At 49.6% G+C, this 20,877-nt stretch overlaps 1 protein-coding gene across 1 annotated transcript in view; it reads left to right on the top strand.

Annotated features, from left to right (window-relative positions):
- The window catches only part of DNAAF8 (dynein axonemal assembly factor 8), an 81,981-nt gene extending 66,291 nt beyond the window's left edge, over window positions 1–15,690 (top strand). Inside the window, 7 exon segments of the mRNA XM_086759340.1 lie at window positions 593–788; window positions 3,184–3,278; window positions 4,430–4,550; window positions 6,928–7,145; window positions 8,731–8,816; window positions 12,558–12,627; window positions 15,481–15,690. Of these exon segments, the coding sequence (XP_086615466.1) occupies window positions 593–788; window positions 3,184–3,278; window positions 4,430–4,550; window positions 6,928–7,145; window positions 8,731–8,816; window positions 12,558–12,627; window positions 15,481–15,558 (864 nt within the window). The 3' untranslated portion in view covers window positions 15,559–15,690.
- Window positions 15,691–20,877: the final 5,187 nt, after the last annotated feature.

Genomic DNA, 20,877 nt, shown 5'->3' with positions numbered 1-20,877 from the left:
GCCAGTGCACAGCTGGAACTTCCTCTTGTGTGCATCAACAAAATTGCTCACTGAATTCAAGTCAGCTGCACATGTGCAGTCTCACAGCAGATTTCCTCCAGAACTGGGAAAAAGTAAATAACTATGGCTTGGTTCAGACAGTGAGCTGAAAATGCTGCTGTTTGTAAGCTGGTATGGAGCTTCTATGTGGCAGAGGTGCTGCTGCAGAGTTCAGGGAGGCAGAGCTGGCTGCTCCTGCCACTGGATTAAGATGAAGGAGGCAGGAGGAGGCAGCCTGCAGCTGCTGGGGACACCTTGACCTCGTGCTTGGTGGAGGCATCTGCGACAAGCCTGGCTTTGCAAGGTTCTGCTTAATTAAAACAGTATCACCTGTTACCTGTGGATGTCACAACAAATACTGGCGTGGTGGTGTGGTGTGTGCCATGCAGAGACCGCTAGCACCTGTATTACAAAGAGGAGAGAAAGCAAGGAGTGACAGCAGATCTGCTTCCTTCAGACAGGGATGGGTGTAGCCAAAGGAAAGCTGGGATGTGCCTAGCGCTCACCAACGCTGTTCGTTGTAACCTGTTCTATTTCTGTTATTTCTTTTCAGGATCCTGCTGTTCTGGAAGCTCATTGTACCTACCTTACCTTGGGCACTTCTCTCGTGCTCTGTCTTCAGAGGCCAAATGCTGTGAAGAAGCTGATAGATCTGCTGGGGCCAGAGGATCCTAAACTGGCCCAAGCACTGGATCCATTCCTCTGGAGGGCTCAGTATGGCATCAGCACAGTCCAAAATGGATTTTACGGTAGGCTTTTGTAAAAGAAAAGTCTGAAGGCTCAGGTATGCCAATGGAAAAGAGTACGTTCTGTAGTGTTCCCTCCTACATTGTCAGTACAGATCTAGCCTTGGCAGGCAGTAGGGACCTTATTCCCTAGAAAGCTTTCCTTGTTTTCTTGGTGGCCGAGCTGAGTATGTCTCAAGCTATGAAATACTCTCCCAGAATGTATATTAAAAAAAGGTTTCTTTTTAGAACAGCCCTAGATTTGTCTTTCGTCGGAACAGATTTCCTTTGATCTCTTCACTGCTTGGTCATTTTGTACTTTTAGCTTGCTTATTTTGTAATTATCCCCAAGAACCCATCTGTCTTCTCTCTGCTCACGAGTGCCTTCCTGATAACTTCACAACCTGTTGGCCAACTGCAACTAGATTTCACAGAGGGATAAAAGACTCCAGGATACTGAGTTCCTGTAACATCTCCTGTAGCATTGTGCGTTACGTTGGAGCCAGCTGTATGGCTGACTTGCAAAGCCATCCTTGCACACGTTCGAGGAAGATGGATGCAGCTGTAGCTAATGTACTCTGTAACTCTGACTCGAGAATCTGACCCAGCTGCTAGGCCAGGGAGGGTCTGTCCATAAGGGAAGGAGTGTTGATGACCCCTTACACCTTCAAGAGCTTGTCCTCCAAGAAAGGTGAAACATTTACCTACAAGTTAAGCAGAAAGAGCTTAATCATTGCATGAGTAGTCATTTGGGGCACTGTGGAAGACCATCTTCCTTTCCTAGAGGGATTACTAAGCTTTCTTGATTTTGCTTCAGCTGAGGAAGATCTCTGGTTAATGCTCTCTTGCTGAAGCAGAGCAAGCTCTAGCTGTGTGTTTCCTCTCAAAGTGACTGAGATGAAGACCAGGTTCCAGGGATACAGTCAAACCACAGAATGCAGTTTTAATTCTCTGAGCCTCAGCTACAGAAGTAAATCTTCTATCCCTTCATCTCTTCTGGGTCTTACGACGTCATTGTGTAGTGCTTTTTCTTGAACCCAAACTGCTTGTCTTGCACCTTAAGCAAAGCGCGAGTAAAGTGTTGCTAGCTTTAGGAGTGTTTGTGTTCTCTGTAACCGCATCAGTGAATTAAACGTGGAAGATGTGACACAGAGGTACGTAAAGGATCTGGCACAGCTTATGCACTGGTGACTTACACAGTCTTAGGATTGTAAACTACTGTGTTAAGGACTCCGGCTATACAATACCTAGAATGATGAAGTTCAGACAGGGCTGAGTGCTCTAGGAGCAGCAAGACGTGATTCTCTGAGTGGGTAGCCTGCAAAGGTGGCAGTATTTCAGGGGATATTTGCATTTTGTGTATTTGTATCCCAGCAGTATGGATCTGTGCCAGCATATTGACAATCTATCTGAATTCCAGTTATATAGAAACAGCTTTTCCTTCTCTAACGTTTTCCACCCACAAATCTCAAAACATTCTGAGTAGTCCTTCATAACACTATTGCTTTGTAGGGAAATATTTAGATGCTAAGCTTGGAGGGACCTCTCAAGTCACTGAGTTCAGGTAATTCACAGACACTCCCATCATGTATTCCCTTCACCCCAACTGGATGGCTGTTACAGAACTTCACTGCTCTGATAGCTAGAAGTCTTACTTTTTCAAACTTAAATATAGTCATATACAGTTTGTACCCACTTGTTCTAGTTCCAATACCTGTACTTTAATTTTAAGTAGTCCTTTTTTCTTCTCTGATCTTTTCTACCCTGATGTGTTTATCAGAAAACAGATTCATTCTCAGCTTGGTGTCACACTGGGTCAATCAAGCCAAGGTATTTTAGTTTTAACTCTTCAGATGATTCTCCATTCCTTCTGTGATCCTCAAATTGTTTCTCTCTACCTATTCCACTTTCAATTTACCTTTCTTGACTGCAGGTGCTATCAGCAGTGCCTCATACTAATTCTGATTTATGTTGTAAATCAGAGCCCCCAGCATATCTGGGAATTGTATTATTGTTTCTAAGCACAGTTTTACTAACAGGTAGCTCCTTCCCATTCAGTCAGACCAGCCTGATGTGATCCAGAAGCAAGGGAACAACAGCGGGGGACTGGAACTGGTATTGAAGGGTTTCACAGGCTCCTTAACACAATTCCCTTGACTACACTTAGGAAATAGGAGTCTTGTTTACATGGAGAACAAGCTGAGCGATAATAGGACAGAATCAAAATACCAAGAATGCGATGGAACTATCCTAAATATAATGGTTTAAAATGTTTGCTGTTACTGTACAGAACAGCTGGCCTTCAAAGCAATTACTTCAGTAAGTTGCATATCATCAGTCTCTCAGAAAGATGAGTGTGAATCTAGAGAATGTTTAATTCATGGCCTGAGAGCATCTTCTCATTGTATTTCTCTCTCAGGCTCCGAATCCTATCAAATAGCTGTTCGGGATATGAAGTTGTTTTTCCCAGAAGGGCTCTGCTGCGCTGAGTGTCAGACGTTAGAGGAGGAAGAGGTAGGATGCTGCCCTTTCTTGAGAAGTATCCTGCTGTGTCAGAGCAACAGCTTTGGCCCTGCTATCCCATGAATTCTTTCCTATTGTGCTTTAGAGAATGCGCTTTTTTTGCTGTGTTTCGCCAGCTGCCGAGTTTTCCTTCTCCTGTGGATGTTCCTACCACGATGTGCTAACTTTGTGTTGACCCAGCCAGCCTCGGTGGAAAGTGCTTTTTCAGATATGTTTGTTCAGTAACCCGTGCTGTATGTTCAGGAGGGCTCAAGGCTCAAACTTCAGAAGCAAAGTTCAACATAGCTTTGGAAACCAGTCACGGGGAGGGATAGCAACGTTCTCGAGGATTGCTAAGACCCAGTTGGCCCAGAGGCTGGTTTTTTACCAGCATTTCTCATGTAGCATTCAGGAATGGAGCTGAAGTGAGGCCACTGGTAATGTAACTTGCTGGTTGCCAAATGTCTCCCACAGAGAGATGGTCTCTGGTTCAAAGCACTGTAATTTGGCAATGGCTAAAATGGAACAGTAAGTCTTTCCTGTTCAGCCAGTTTTGTATGTCATTTCCACTCTGATCATTTTCTTCTCAAAGCTAGAGTTTGAAATGATTGGGTTACGCCCAACGAAGGGGTGGAAATTTTTGAGCCTTGCTATGTCCACATGGCGCAGAGGTGACCCAGCTGAGTTAGTCCAAGATTACCTCTGGAACTGGAAGCAGCTGGCCACATTTGTAATGTGCTTCACTAATGTGGATGCTCTCCCTCTGCAACTCAGTCCAGAGCATCAGGCCTGTCTGTGCTGGGACACATGGATATGCTGGTTCATTCAGAAGCAGAAGGGAGCCGCTACACACCAGTGTGGCTTGAGTTTCTGGCCTGGAAAAGCTGGGAGCGGAGACCTTAGAAGGATATCTGGATACAGGACCTTTAAAAGGATGACAAGATGCCACACTGAATTAAGCCCCAATAAAAAAAGAATACATGCAAAATGTTCTTGTATCTCTAGACAAGCGGGTGTTTTCTAGGCTGGCAATTACAGAAGCACACACCACCAACAAAAGCTTCACAGCTTGCCTGGATCAATACTTCAGAAGTGTTAGCCTTCCTGATTAGGGAATGGTGTTCATGTGACTTTCCTCTCTCTCACTCCCTTCCCTCCTGCAGATCTATAACCTGAAGCGTGACCCCATCGTCAGTTTGGAAATCAACAAGCAGCGCAAGATCATAAAACGCGTAATGGGAAAACAGCTCAATTTACTGGGCTCTGAGCAGCCGTGGGGTCCCGGTAAGGAAATGTGTAACTCTTGTTACAGATTGAGACTGTTATTGATTAATTGGACAGCAAGACAAACTATCTGGTGGCAGCAAGATTTGTTATTGATGTCCTTTCAGAAGGGAGGGACACCTCTGAGCTCCAGAGATGAACTCCAGTGGAGTCCAGCTGTTTAACTGTTTACCTGCCAGGCCTTTCCACTGCCAGTGCTTTTGTGCATTTAAATACAGGGCTGTTCAGGAGCACCGACCTTGTCACCGCAGAACTACAAGTGCTGTCAACACAGCTAGCGTAAGCAACGGTGCACGGTTCTCTGAACTTTGACAGTGTTCAACACCAGCTTGGCTGCGGTGGTGCAGGAGAGGCTGAGGCACGGTAGGGACAGGTGGTTGTGAGCCGTTGTGTTCTGTGAGTAGATAAATAACAATTTCTACAGGGAGTGCTGTTGGCAGTGTGGACATGCAATTCTCAGGGACTGGACTGAGATCTCGTTCAGTTCCCACTAGCTGCTGAATGGCTGCCAGCTCAAAATGACTTCCAGTTATCGCTGGTCTGACTTTGATTTGAAGTTGAAGCTTCAGCAAGCCGGTCGGTTCCCTCAGATGCCTACGGTTTCTCTGGACCTTTTCTCTTGATTTGACTTGATAGGAGTGTATACAACACAGACTGCGATGCAGCACTGGTCATGTCAGGAGATGTCACTAACACTTGGGGATGCTTCCACGTTGGCAAGTTGTGGATTGATCCCAGGCCTTTATAAACCTGCGGTGACCAGGTGAAGCATCCCTGTGGCGTTCACTGAGGAGCAGACTTGTTTGGAACTGGTTCGTTCTCATTCTGTAGCTTGAGTTTTGATGCTACACCTGATTGCCACAGTTGTTAATCCCAGCAGTAAAACCACAGGATTGTTGTGTACTGGCAGAAGAGTATGATAAAAATGCCACAGAACTACAGACCATCACATCCTAGCTTAAGCCCTTACTGATAGAGGACTTTTGGGCATTGACCTCATACCAGCAGGTGCCTGAGACAGCATCTTACGTTGGCTTTGGGCTGTGCTCTACACAAGCCTTATGGTCATTACAAAAACAACAAATCCTCAGGCAAACTCCTTTTGTTACATTGCACACGAATACGTTAGAGAGCGATTGCATGAAGGTTTAAGATTCAGCTGATGCCTGCGGTGAGGGGTGAGGCCAATCTCACAACGTTACTGACATTCCCAAGACGTCTGAGTCCTGAAAGAAGAGATTGGCAGTTTTATGTACATAACAGCAGCTTTTTGAGATGACCAGGCTGTTCTGCACGTGGCTGTCTGGCCTTCACATCTAGGTAGCTGCAGAGATGTGATCCCATTGTGTGTTTCCTGTGGGGTACGTCAGCTTAAGCTGTGTTCAGAGCACAGAGCTGCAGTGACAGGAGACTTGCGGGTGTTCCCGGTCCAAAATACCCCGTGTTACTGTTGCTGACAGGCAGGATAGTGGGGTATTTCCCCTAACAACTTACTGCACTATGGGGAGAAGGACCAGGCCTGTAGCACGGGTCTGCTGTGACTGAAGCGCTTCTTGATTTTCAGAAGGTATTTCATAAAATAAAATAAATAGTTTGCTGTGGAGAGAGCACAAGTATATGCAAGCTTCGTACAGCCCAGTGTTGGGAGCAAATCTCAAAATATGTGCCCTTAATTTCCTGCTGCATAAGGATCTCTTTGCTTTGAAGATGTCTAAGCAGAGTTAAAAGGAAAGCAGTGTACAGCCCTGATGTGTTTGTGTCTCAGAAAATGTATTTCAAAGAGTTACTGCCCTGGAAAAGCAAGTACACGTGATCTCTGAACTGTCAGGCACAATACAGTAAGCGCCTCCAGCCAGCCAGACACATCACTCACGCTGTGGATGCATCTTGAACACTAGAGGTAGCTCTAGCACCCACAGAAACCACTCCTTCCAGCAAGTAATTATCCCAGAGCTGCTGCCTAATGGACAGGCAGATTTATCATGAGGAAAATATGAAATACAGTAAGTCTTATGCTGATCAGAATTACATTTTGGATTGTAAAAGCAGGTGGATTAACAGATTTCTTTGCTTGGAAGAAATGAAATAGAACAGTATCTCCTGTCGCAAACCAGCAGCTGTCCTTGCCTGACTCCTGAAATGGGGTCAGTACTGCTGTCTTGTGATCTCCAGATACGTACGCATGGGCATACAGCAGTTTGACGGTTCAGGATGAGCGGTCATGTCCGTGAACATCCCAAATGGTACAGCAATGCCTGAGTGCCTCTGATCTTCCAGTTACTTGTCCATGGCAGGGAAGAATTGCTTAGAGGACTAGCAGTTGAGGAGGGTAGATAAAAAAATAAGCATTTATTGTGTTTTGATCTTTTCCCATCAGATCAGCCATTGCCTGGTAACCTCTGCCAAACCACTTGCCTCATACTGCCTGCGATAATCCTTCGGGGTTCCGAGCACCCACCTTACGTCGAACTGCTTGATCAGCTTATTGGCAAAGATTTCACGGTGACTGGAGTACGCCTCACTGTCCTGGACGCTCCGCAGGCTCACTGCATCTCTGAGACGCTAAGCAGAGCGAAGTGCAGTGTCGCAGCAAAGGTACGAAACAGCTGGAATTGTGCTTTGCTTCCTTTGCACAAAAGAGCCATTTAATGCTGTGCTGTGCTAAGCTATCCAGGCTAGCTGTGAGCAAACTTGCTTTGGTAGCAGTATGAGCACAGCGCTGTGTCTGAGCTCTAACACCACTGGTAAGTAACGTGACAGCGTGCCTTGCTAGCTGGTCCCTACCTTGTGCTCCTGTGTGCCCGCTAGCTCAATGACAGCCTGACCTTGACATCAGCGTGTGTGAACGTATCCTTAACGTGAGTGACGCGTCCTTGTTAAGCATTTTATTCCATTCACCTCTCAGTGCACAGTTGCTGCTGTTATGTATGTTCTGCTGCTGTATCCTGTCGTGTTTTTTCAGATGAATACCATTTCTATTTCCCTCTCTCTAATCGCGCCCCATTAATCCTCTTCTACAATGCTAAATAACCCTTCTGCTTTTTGGACTGTGCCCTGGAGTCCTGGGCAAGGATTCCATTTTGCTTCTCATTTAGTTGGTGCTGACGGTTCAAGCCACAGTCCAGCATGGGGTTTGAGCAAGTGCTCACCGGGCTTAAGCATGAGACACGCTTCTAGGTGAGCAGATACACAGCAGAGTGTCTGGCCCAAACTGGTTTTCTCTTTGCACTTGGCGTAGGAGAAGCCCACCATTTCAGGAACCTTACAGGGCAGAGCAGAAAAGCAGAATGTGCAAGAAAGTGCTGTCAGGAGCACAGCATAAACAAGGGGGGAAGCTGCTTGTACTGGAAGTAGCAATTAACAAAGGGCTGTCAGAGACACACAGCAGTCGCTCTGAAAAAATACAGACAAACATTTGGGCTTCCAGCCTTTCAGTTCTAAGAGTCCTGGGTGTTATCTGTAATAAGAACAGGTACGATCTTTCCAAGTTGCGATTTTTTTAAATGACAGCATCCCTTTGAAGTATATCTGTGTAGAATAGCAATTGCATCTAGCATCCAATTAGTCGAAGCACTACTTTCTTCTCCTGCGGTTCCCCTGAGGATGCCATCCCTCTGCGCACGGGAATGCGCGCAGCTCTCTAGGAAGGACAAAGCCAATCAGCGTGTGGGAAGGAGAGCCATGGCAGCAGCGCTGCTCTCCTGGTGGTGGCAACGCTTCCTCCTGTCAGAGATGAATTACTCTGGGCAGAGCTGGCCTGTTTCCAGAAGAGTCTGGCACTGCTGAGCCAAAGGTGAACGTTACAGCATGTACTTCCCCTTGCCAGAGGGAGATGGGCTCCTTCAAATAATAAGCGTTTCTGCTACAGTATCTCAACATTTGCAGTTATCTCCGTGTTCCTACTTCCAGCAGACTCAGTGACTGAATAACACACCTAAGTAACCTGCTTATTTTCACTCAGAGGGAAGGGAACAGGAATAATAGTATGCCACAGGAGCAGGATAACTAGCAGTTCAGACGTGATACTCTTTCAATTTGAAAGAGTCTGTTGCTTTGTGACTTTCAGCCCCTCACACAGCACACAAGCAGTTATCTGTGCTGCCAGCGGTTCATCAGGGAGGCTTACACACTTATTTAAGTGGATAGCAACACCAAAGCTCTGTTCTTTCCTCTCTTGTAGTGCTCCCTCTTAATGGACGGTTTGTGCCTGATGCTAGCGGCGCAGCGGGACAAAGCGGTCCTTTGCTTCGACTCCCTGCTGGACAGGTAAGTGAGGGCGGTATCGCTGTAACAGCACTGACTCAACCTCCCTGCTAGAGAGCTTGTGAGCTGAAGGAGGACAGCAGACTTTCTTCTTTAATTCACTTCCAGCTCAGCCTCCCATGAGGTTAGGTGCCACTCAGAGGCACCCCATTATTCCTAATAATTGTTAATGGGTTCGTACCTCAGAGTGTTTCCCGATGCAAAGTCGTGTGTCCGGTATTCAGGACCTTAAATATTGAGTTGTGGTGTTTAAGGACTTGGAGTGTCTGCGAGGCTTGGCGGTATGGTTCCACTAATACGAGGGATTCTCTGAAATAAGGGCTCATATTGGGAATAGACCTGCTGAATCAATAAAATTCCTAGGAGAGATATCTTAGCAGATTCTCTGTTTACTATGAAAAAAAAAATACTTAAAATAAATGCCAGAGAGCAAAATGAAAAATCAGCCTCTTAAATAAATCACCAGAAATGCTGGGTAGAGGATTAAAAAGCTTGGCAAAATAAACAGAACCCCTCTACAGGGACTGGTTAGTGAAATAGAATGATTATCAGGCCAATTAACCCACTGTCCCCCAGAGGGAAGGTTCCCTTGCACAGGGACTGGTATTTGGCAATGGAACCTGTGGTTCCTGCACGTGATTTCCTCTGGGAAAGGAAGCCAAGAGAGTCTCTTTTTCTGACACGTTCGGTATAGAGCAGTCCAGCAGCCGCACCGATAAGGCTGCTGTGACTTTGGCTGTACCATCTGGAGGTCTTCCAGATAACACTGTCAGTGAGACAGGAATAAGGAATTCAAGGATGCTGGAGATTACAGGCATCAAGGGGATGAAATCTGAACATGCAAGGTGGTAGGCACCTTGGATTTCTCATGCATTGATGAAGTGTTATGGTGCTCAGTCACAAGGCCACACCTGGGAAGAGTAGTTGGAACAAATTTTGTCGGTAACTTTTCAAAAATATTTACAAGCTAATGACAAAGTGTGGACATAGCGCCCATTCATTTAAAATCACACCCTTGGGATCACGTCCCAAACCTTTCACCCAGAAAGATACAGCACCAAGGGGAAGCAAAGAGCAAGCTACTCCAGACCTTTCTACTCTTTCCCTAGTTTGCAAGAAGAAGGTTCTAAGATTACCAATCTCAAGGCAGCACCCCCAGAGCAAACCTCAGAGTGCCTTCTCACTGCCATTCAATGTAAGCCAAGGGGCTGAGAAGGAAGCGGGGAGGAATAGGTGTGGACTCTGCCAGTCCCAGCTGTGTGTCTCATCCCGCATCCTGGTCTGTGCCAGTATGGCTGTCTGTACAAAGCATAAACTTCCTTGAGAACGACGAAATACGCGTGCGTAAATTATGGCGTTAGGAGGCACTCCCAGATGGCAGGGTCCGCTCTGCCTCCTACCGCCGCGCCAGAACTAGTAGTGACCATGCACCGTTTAAAACCAGCTGTAGGAAAAAAAAAAAATATTCTCTGTCATGATCAATGAGGCTTGTGGAAGGGAGAGGCAGCAAGGTGTGCCCTAGGATGGGGAGGAGAGGAGGCAGTGATCCTTGAGTAGATCAGCTTTAGCCAACGGTAGATTCACGGGCTAATTGTCTCATAAGCCACCGAGCTGTTTAAAATCAACTTTGCAAGTATCTTTGAAAACGCAGCCTGACTTAAATAGCGTCTCGTAAGGATGCTTCATGCTAAGACATCTTCGTTGCCTGGTTTATAAACATTTCAAAATATTTAATTACACTTCTGACTCCATAAGCAGGAGCCGCGTGACCTTTCTTGTACTGGGTAAATCCCTGTGTATTTATGTCACTCTTATTGCCAGGGCCCAGATTCTGGTGCCTGCGCAGGTTCTGGCCTGCGTTTCAGCTGCATTGCTGGAGCACCGCGGTGTAAGAGATTGTTTTACAGCCCTGGGAGCCGATTCGCAACTGAGCCTCTGTGCCACAGGGAGAGACGTTGCCGTCTGCATGGAAGGCTGGGATATGATGTCAGAGATGCGCTGCGATAAGGAGGAGGAATCGGGTGCTGGGGGGAACAATGCAGGCTCTGCCAGCGTGACTGCTCGCGGTTCAGAGCCTGTTAAAGCTTTCCTAAGCCAGCGCCAGCAGTGGCACGCTAAGGAGAGAGATTCAGTTGCTGGAGGCTGTGCTGCGCAGAGCGGTTGCTTTACAGACAGACACAGACCCTCGTAGCTGCGGAGTGATTATTGTTCAGCAGCGGCAGCGCCCGCTCTGTCCTCTGGACATCTATGAAGGTGTTACTTCTGCACCAAACGGCAGGAGGAACAGAGAAGGGGACAAAATTTATGCATGTGGGGGTGCAAAAGCAGCCTGTGAGTGGAGCTGGAGTAGGAATCTGGGAGGGTGCCAAGGGCAACTCCTAGGGCAGAACGAAGTGCTTGGGAGAGGTGAGGGGAAGCTGAAGCACAGCCTGGGAGCAGTGGGGACCGTGGGGGGATCCAGAGAAGAAAGTGACACAGTCCACAAGGAAAAATAATGTGAGATTTACCTTTTTTGTTCTGTCAGCATCCGATTGCCTGGATCTCCAATACAAAGCTTTTGAATTTCCCCTGTCATAACTTGTTTTTACAGCCAGATTTCCCAGCTGTAGGGTGGCAGAGGGAAGAATTTACAAGTAGGTTCAAAGCAACTCCTGGAAGAAAGGCATGCTCTGCTTTTTATGCATGACAAACTAGATTTATCTGCCTTAATAGCTGATACTGATTTCATAGTGATTACTCCTCTGTGGTTTTTGAGCATTTAAAAGGCACTTTCAGATGCCTGTAAGGTTGTTAGGGCCTGACTATGTTGTGCATGGTCTTTAGGAGCTCACCTAGTTAAAGTCATACAGGACTCGGTAAGCAGTGTTTGACACAGCACCCCAAAAACCAGCTGCATCGGAAGAAAACTGGGGTGTAGACTAGGCCTTACCCCTTATTGGTTTTAGACAATGTGCTGCAATCAGAACAAAAGGCAAGTGTTAAGGAACATAGCTGGATGTTATTCTCTCTGAAACATTCTTACCAAGTGTTAATTGCTGTTAGTGGGGAGTGATGTTATCCCTATGGGAAGCTCATCTCTGGGAGTTTTGGAAGGAAAGGAGGTGTAAAAATAAAAAAAAAAATGAACACGAGATGTAAAATCTTGGAGCTGTTGAAAAGCACTGAAGGGAAAACTGTTGCCAAGCACAGTACCCAGATATGGGGGCAGGGAGTGGTTTCCAAACCCTCTGGACAGTTTTCAAGCCGAAGGCTCTGAGCATAGAGTTTGTGTAAAAGGCAATTGTGAAATTTGTATCTTGCCTTTGAATTTCTCTTGAATGTGTCTCGTGGTCGATTCACGTGTGGCTTGAGGTGTGGACCAGAGCAAAACAAGGAGCAGTGAAGCACACCTGGCTGCTGAGAGTCCTGAGTTTTGCGTTAAACACACAGGTTGTCTTTGCTGAGAAAAAGACATTTGCACAGTGCTGACTCTCTACATTTGTGTGCGTTTCCCACTGCCCCAGAGACCCCATTACGCAACAGGTCATTACTGTTTGTTTGGAGGCTTATATTTTAAGAATCCAAATCCATTTATACAAAGCTTTGTAAAACCCAGGATTTACGTATGTAAAGAAGTTCAGTAACAGATGCACATGGCCGGAGCTGCTGGCACAGAGCATAGTCCTCCTCAAAGCTAGGTCATCGGCACTGTCTGACAGCTTAGATGGCAAAGTAACATTGGCTTCCGTTTCTCTTTATCCCCAGTGTCTGTTGGCAGAAGCAGTCAGTCCTGGACACTGCGCAGCATCTCCTTTATCCCAAAAATGAGAAACAGGCAAGTAGAGAAGTTTATGGTACAGATATGTGTCCTTTGTCCCCCTGTGATGAACAAAACTTGTCAAAATTGGTTGCGTTTTGGAAGAAAGTTTAAATTGGGATGAGACGGAGGTGGTGCCTCGTGACAGCCCAAGCCTTGGCTTACACTGAGAGCCTAGCACATGGTGGAAGGTGGGACCGAAACCCTGTCAAACTATCTTCCACGTCACAGCGATGGCACTATTTTGGATGAAAATATCCGGAGACTTTCGTAAAGATTCAGTATTTTCCATAGACGTCAGTTACTTTTATGAGGAATGAACACTTAGTAAGATATCTGTGATACTTGTCAAAATAAGCGACAGGAAATGTTCATCCAGCCCTGGATGAACATTCCCAAGCTGGCACATGTCCTGTGTTCAGGAAGTTATGTTTCAGAAGCCCAAATCCAAGTGGAAGAGAAGATATAAGCCATTAGCCATTGCAGAGATGAGTTAGCTGAATATTTTCTTGGTAGTTCATCCCAAAAAAGGAAACACTAAGCTCCAGACATGTGGGCAGCTAATGGGAATAAACTGCATAAATACCTTTAAAACTCTGGCTGTAATCATCAAAGTTCAGTACAAAACAAATGAGAGATTTGGATAATTTGGATAGAGGAGGCAGTGCCTGAAGAGTTAGGACCAGGAGGTGTAAAAAAATTGGAGAGAATGAGAAATGGTAGCAAGTGGACAAGCCTCTCCTCTGGATCCTGTTTGCGTCCCAAGAAAACCCAGCAGGAGAGGGATGTGTTTGTAACCTCCTGTAACACCTCAGAGCTGCTGCCTCCAGTACCAGTGTTCTTAAGGACTGAGCCCTAAAAGGCACAGAGCCCTCTTTGAAGTCTCTGTTCCTGCTTTTAATGCAAACTTCCCAGAAGTCACACAGCTGCTGTTTTCAGCAGCTTTCCCTACAGCGCACTGAAATTCTCCCCGGGCGTAGCTGGGATTGCACGCGCTGCAGTGCCGGGGAAGCTCTGCCTGTGCGGTTCTGCGATAGCTGCAAGGCTGTCACAGCACAGCGCTCGCTGCTGCCAGCGTGCCAGGCTGTTGCCAAGTAATGTGACAGGGCAGCAAGTCCGCGCTGTCTTCTGATTCGCTTCGAAAGGGCCGTTGCACATCTCTGGCTGACACAGAATCCTTCTGCTTCACTGCTATGGGGAATCAGCCTATCAAAAAGAGGTTTATAGTACTTTTTGTGATAGAAAAGAGAAAAAGCAAATATGCTCAGCCCATCTCCCTGCTTCTGGCAGCCGGGCTGCTGAATCAAATCCCTCTAGTGCAGATGGTAGCAGGGGCTACTCACAGCAGGTCGGAGTTCAGTGGACAGCGGTGGGTGCGGCGCTTCGCATTGTGGATGACAAGAAGCGCAGCAGCAAGTATTGTTTATTTTCCAGTGGACCTTTTGCTCCAAAGTTCAGGGTAGGTTTAGAAATCACAGAGCGAGATCTGAGGAGCCAGCTCGCCAGGGAATGCCTGTACCTCCAGGGATGGCCCTGGAAACGATGTTTGATCCTCTGATCTCTTGCTAATGAGTTTATGACGTGTCAGCCAGGCTTTCCAGGTCAAAGCTAATGAGCAACAACATGATATCAGGCAAAGTTCAGGAGGGTTAAATGAACATGGATTTCAAATCCTCCTGGTTTGAGCAGAGCTGCGGCGTTTACTGGTGGAGTTGAGCCATTGAAGTAAGAAGGAATTTCATACTTGCTCCCTGGGTGATTTGGGACTAGGCAATAGGATGGGAAACCAGCTTTTCACACGTGGACTGTTCCAGTGCTGACATCTGTCTGGGCTAGTTGTCTTGCCTCCTCCTGCAGAAGCAAGCATTTCTGTAGTGCATTTCACCTGCCCTGTTTGAAACATCTGCCTTAGGAGCAGATGAACTCTTGCTTTGGAAGTTCCTTATTCTCAGGCAGTGACCCTGCAGGTGCCTGCTCTTGGGCACACACAGACCAGCTCACATCTGGAAGTGACAGAGCCACATTTTGTTGGTGCCACCATTAGGGGCTGTGGAATTTCCAGCGGACCTCTGTGAGGTGGTCCCAGATGTCCATCCCCAAACTGGAACCTCCCCAGCAGTAAGAGAGCTGTCAGGGAGTGCTGTGCTCTGCCTCAGGACTGGGATGGCCCATGGCTGAACGGTTTCTCCTCACGTGCAGCTCTGCACGGTGGCTGGGATGAGATCGGGAGGACGGGGTGGCCATCCCTCAGTGATGGTGCAGGATTGACCTGCCACCATTAGCGGGTCAGAGCAGGGAGACAGCACGGTCTCTGCAAGGCGTTCCTCAGTAAAACCCCACAGAGGGCTTGAGTCCTCTAAGAGAGACCTAAAACCTGAGAGGAGAGGGGAGTGCTGGCAAGAGGCGGGCCCCACGGGCTGTGTGGGGTGGACTGTCAGCACAGCGTGTGTAATGCTTCAGGGGAACATGGTGTTCACCAGCACAGTCGGAGTTACAGACTGGCCCTGAAGCCCATGGCACTAAGCTGGCCTTCCCGTCTCAGAAGCAGCCTCGCCAAAGAGCTTCAGGGAGCGAGGTTTGGGAAGGAGGGAGTTAGACTCCTCACTTGGCACTTTGCATTTCGTTGATTTTGTTCAGTTCCCTGAGAATGTGAATCCTGAGAATGGCCAAACAGCGATTACAGCAAGCAGACATTTCCCTGCTGTGGGACACTCACAGCCATCTCTGTGCTGGGATTAACTCAGCCTGGTAAACATCCTCACCATGCTGCCTGCCTGCAGAACGCATGAGAAACTACCTCTGAAAAGAAGTTTCTTTGCAATGCACAGAAATTGCAGCTCTCCCCCAACCCCTTCCTTCTTTTCTCCCCAGGCCGAAGAGCTGCTCTGTTGCCTTTTTGACTCCCTGACCTCTGAGAGCATCCACCGAATTGAAGCGCAGGATTGCTAGCCACGGTGGTCAAGGCCCCCAGCAGCCCCTGGGTGGATGCCACTGCGAGTATCTGTGCAGGTGGACACACGGGGGGCTCCCAGCTCTGCGAGCGCAAATATTTGTTTGTCATTAAAACATTCAAAGTCTGAAGTGTGGTGTTAGCATCAGTAACGTGAGTGAGAGTGGCTGGAGGAAGGATCAGTGCCCAAGAACAAATCTTTCTGAACTCTAATTGTGGTTTCTAGTGGAATGCGTTCAGAGACAATCCACTTGTGTTCGTGGAGCAAGGTCTGGAGCGTTCCTCTGGCTGGGAAAAACTCGGGAAGTAAAGGAAATACAGGGACAGGGGTTCACTGCTGTCTTTCTTTCAGGTGCTTGGGGACTCCATCTTCCCCAGGGCCAAAAGCCATTGTGGAGAGACTCTGTTTCCAGCTGCTGCTATGCTCTTTGAACCAGAGACACAACCACAGTAAATGAAATGGAAATAGTCTGAGGGAAGGTTGGGTCCCTGGAGAGTTCTGTACACCAGCTAGAGCCATCAAATAAGGTTAAAAGCTGGACAGCCTAACGTTCCCTTGCCTCTGCAGCCCTGTTAGCCCTGTCTCTGCCCAGCCCCGGCTCACCGCCCTCCTGTGAGCGCACAGCCCTGCCTCCTGTTCCTCCTTTTACAGAGCTGCTCATCAGAGTGCAATTCCTTCCTCCTGGGCTGAGTCCTTCCTGTGAGCTCTCCGGCAACTCAGCTGCTGTTGGTGTGAAGGTCCTCAGCCCTCCTGGGACCTGCTGGGCAAATCCAGCTCCTTTGGGGAAGACTTCTCAGCCCAGGAGGCCTCACGGTCCTGTCTGCCCTGCTAAGGCAACGAGTTAGACGTGCATGCACCCAGTTCCAAAGATCACAGACGTGGCAAGGTCAGTCCCTGTGTGTTCTCCAAGTATTAAGGCAGAGCAACGTGCAGCTGGCTGGTGCTGCTGGGGCAAACCCACTCTGTGCTCAGCCTTTTCCTCCGTGAGAGCCTGGTAGGAATCCTCCTCCCCAGCCGTTAGCTCACACGAACTCTGAGAACGTGACACCTCTGTCCAGCAAGTCCAGAAGCTGTTAGTGGTCTGGCCCTTCAAGCTCTCCTTCCTCAGCTAGAAATAATCTTGTCTCAGTCTCTCCCCTTCTCTCAGACACCTCGAAACAGCCACAGGAGATTGTCACGGTCAGCTGGGTGAGTGGAAGCCATCCCTGACCTTGCACAGCCATTCGGTGTCACAACTGGGAGGTACCCTCCAGACCTCTGCTCCCCAACACCCTTCTGCCTGGACAGGCTGCTTGGGCTTTCTGGTGGGACCGAAGATCTGAAGAGAAGCTCTGGAAACACGTGCCCATGAGAGAAGCAGGCAGCTGCCCCGTCCTCTGGGAGGACAGGTCCCAGGAGTCGGCGTGACGGAAAAGCCTGCTCTGCTCCCGTAGCTAAGTAGGCCATTTCCTGCACTCCAGGCACATTTCTGTCGTGCTTGGAAGGCATGTACGGCTCTGAAACAAATGAAAATTAAAAGGATCCTCCCCCAGGCTTGGGGAATTTGATCTGAAAAGAGGAGCGCATTGGAATAAAGCGCAGCCAGATAGCAGCTGAAAGGCAAGGCCTGCAGAGCTGCGTGCGAGAAAGGGGCATGCAGGGCCGGCAGCACCCAGCCAGCCTCTTGGCACGCAGGCCACCAGTGCTGCGTCTGACTCACCTGGGCCCTCCAACCTGTGGAAAACGGGATCACGGGGAGCTGGGCATCGGGAGGTGATGCTCTGGTGACCAGCAGCCGGCAGCCTGGGGAGGTGACATCCCGTTCAGACATCCCTGGCACCTTCCGGGTTCCTGAGCAGGCAGGAACGCTCCGAGCTTCGTGGCAGGAATTGAGACTACAACTCTTTAATTCGCCGTGTGAAAAAACAAGGCCTGGCACCCGTACCACATCCCCTTCTTTGTGAGCCCCCATCCACCAACACGCAGAGACCCGTGCCTCAGTTTCCCATGTGTGAAACAGGTGACAGCTCTGCCACGGCCCTCAGCCACACCATCAAAACGGGGCAGCACCCAGATATTTTTGAGCGAGAGGCTGCTGCAGTGCCTTTGATTCCTATTTTAAAGCCCAGCTAATTAGTCTCGGCGTAACAAACTAGCACACCCTGCATGGAGCAGGGGAAAGAATCGTCCTCTGATATTTCCAAAATGCCAGGATTCCATAAATAACCCTGCCAGCCTTTCCTGCCAGAGCACCCCACTCCTCTTCGGAGAGCTGACAACCGGGAGCACTGCGGACCCTGCGGAAATCAATCCTGTCACCCCGCTGCCAGCCCCGGCTCCATCAAAGGGAGCTGCAGCTCGCACGCTGTTTTTCCCTGCGAACTGCCAGAAGGCAGCTAGGATTAGCTAATCAGAGCTGAGGAGCAAATTAACGATTGCTAGAACGAGGAGAGAGGCAGGTTTGATCGGAGATTGCCAGCTTTGCAGCTGGCTTCTACTTGCAAACAATTCATTTAGATTATGAAAGCAAGGAATTGAGTGCAAAACCCCCTAGATTGTTTGCTTCCTAGAGAAAGAAAAGAGAAGAAATGGAATTTAGATTAAAAATTATGCAGAATAGTATTAATTCCCCACCCTCTTGTGCCTCCCATCTTGCTGGGAAACCGGAGCTAATCAGAATTTAGCATTGTTCTGCTGCCAGTGTCAGAGCTGCCTCAATGGCGGAGAGATAAAATACAGTAGGTGGCATTTCTGTTAATTCCTGAGGCTCCTGCGATAAGGAAGCTGGGAGCGCAGTGCTCCGAGCTGATCTCCCGTTTTCCTGGCGCGCTCCAGCCCGATCATCGCCTCCCTTCAATGGGCAGGTGCCTCAGGGTGCAGAGCAGCTCCTCGTCCGGCGCATCGCTCACCGCCTGCGCCCCAGCGCTGTTGCCTGCGAGCACGCTGTGTTTGTCGGCTGCGTGGAGAGCCCAGTAGCTCTGCCATAGAGCAGACTGGTGTCCAGAGGGGTGCAGATGTGCTGGGTGCTCTTTCCTACCACGGACACGGCCGCGCTCCTGTCATAGCTTCCTAGCTCGCTGTGTTCCCCTTTGTGCCAAGCACAGATTTAACTAATTATCAATTAAGCCTAGAAATCACGACCTGGCTGCCACCAGCAGCAGAAGGATGCTGATATCAAGCCGAGTGAGCGGAGGCCAACGATGGTTCCCTTATCAGCGCAAAGCAAGGCGTGCATGCGCGACTCGCCGGTGAGGAGCTGAACTGGCAGCAGATGCGCTCTGCCGGGGAGCAGCGGGACCGGCTCGGCCCCGCTGAGCACGCGTGGCTCAGGGTCGGTGTTCCGCCGCTGCCGGAGAGGTGGGTGACACCTCCCTGCTCGCCCCGTTCTGCCAGCACTGCAGGCTCAGAGGTTCTGCAGTCTGGCCAAACCCTCTCTTCCATGGCCCATTCCCCCCAAATTAAAATGACATGGAAAAACCCAAAATAAAATTAATCACTTCAGAGCAAAACTTGTGGGTGTTTCACTTCGATGTCCCCCATTAACCTCGCTTCTGCTGTGCTGAGCAGATTGGAAAACGTGCGACACCTGGCAGTGAAACAACCCCCTGCCGCCAACATGTGGACTTGATTTGGGCCAGAGTGGTTCTTTGTCTTTCTTAACATTTACATTCACCCCAAAAAATGGTTTCTGCTCCAGCCCTGTGCACGTGAGCCACATCACCGCTCAGACCTGCCAGCCTGAAAATCACCGCGCAGCGAACAGGATTTACTGGGCTCCCCGTGAGCTGCATAGGCATGGCCTAGAAACGGGGTGCTGGTTTCCCTCTCCGGAGGCCCACGGCTGGCTCGGGAAGCAGGAGGAGCTGCTGGACCTGCTGGAGCTGTCCCCGGATCAGCCATCCTCACCGGGCTGGATGATCTTGGACCACACGCTTCCTGTGCTCACAAATATTTGCCTTGCTCTAGCCGGCATAGCTGTCAGCACCTCTCTCTGGGCCAAGAGCTGCGGCTGCTGGATTTCCACGTGTCTGCATCTAGAGGGCTTGCTGGACCACCTTACCGTGGACTTGGTCATGCCAGAAAGATGAAACGCTTTGGGCATTGGCGAGGCCAGCGGCCAGGATGTGAGTATGGCAGGGGTGGCAGCTGGTCCCCGTCCGGGGAATGTGCGTGCCTCCCCATCGTCTTCCTGGGGTGGGATCAGGGCCCGGGCTCTCGTCCCAGCTCTGTTCCATCGGCTGGGCAGCGGCCCCTCTCCGTTCCTTGATCTCCATCTTCCCAGGGCACCATCTCCCAGGCCTGTCGCAGCAGGAGCCGCTGATTAATTGGCACTTGGCAATTCCCCGTTGACAGGGGCTGGAGGAGTACAAAGGGCGGTTTGTCTGCAAGGCTGCGAGCTTTGATAAAGCGGGGCCGGGGATGACTCAGACGCGGGTAATTAAACTGGTTGGAACAGCGGACGGCGCGGGCTGGAACACCAGCCTGTTGCGCGCGGCGCTCTTTGAACCGCTCTAACTGGGTCATGCGTGAGACCGGCGCTGGCAGCGCCTTCTGCGGGCTCACCTGGCCCCGGTGCGGCCACGACCCAACGGCGACACCACTCCCCGTCCCAAATTGTGGCTGGCTTTCCCCTGTTAAAGCAGGGCAGAGGGTGCGTCTGGGTGGTTTCACGTGGTGTAGGGCCAAGCTGGGGGCTGCTGGTACTGGGCAGAGGGGCTGTAGGGTGGGTCGGTCTCCATCCATCCATCCATCCATCCCAATTCCCAGCACGCAAAACCACTGGGCCACAGCTCCTGCAGGCTCTGCTGGGCCTGGGGCTCCTGTCCCTGTCCCGGGGCCGTGCCTGGCTGTTTTGCCAGATGAATGGATGGGTCTGGGGCTCCCTCTTACGCTGACCCCCTAGAGCTCTCCTAACTGAAGGCCTGTGTGACGCTTGCCGTTTTCCAGCCATCAGGACCCTCCTGAGATCTCCATGACCTTCGGGAGATGATAGCCTCTTGTCTCCAGCAAGATCACCAAGTTTCCACAGCTGATCAGGATCCTCAGGCGGCTCCCGTGGACTTGTGTGACCAGTTCACCCAAGACCTTCCTCTGCTGTGGTAGTGTTCCGTGTTTGCTACTCCGTGTGCCACAACAGACCCTGTTACACTGCTGGTGCTGATCTCATAGTGGAGATCTTGGTGCTGCGGTGTCCTGGGGGCTGAAAGGTGGGAGAGTTCTTCAACTGACTTGAGAGAGGGAAGGAGAGGGTCCTTGCTTGGACCTGCAGATCTGGTCCTGACCCTGCGAGCAGGCAGAGAATCCTGGTCTGCTTTGACCAGCCAGAGCTGATGCCAAC

This window comes from Chlamydotis macqueenii, chromosome 15 (genome assembly GCF_036417535.1).
Source record: "Chlamydotis macqueenii isolate bChlMac1 chromosome 15, bChlMac1.mat, whole genome shotgun sequence".
In the NCBI taxonomy this organism is placed as follows: Eukaryota; Metazoa; Chordata; class Aves; order Otidiformes; family Otididae; genus Chlamydotis; species Chlamydotis macqueenii.
The sequence above is the reverse complement of the archived record's forward strand: the minus strand, read 5'-3'. Positions and strand labels throughout refer to the sequence as shown.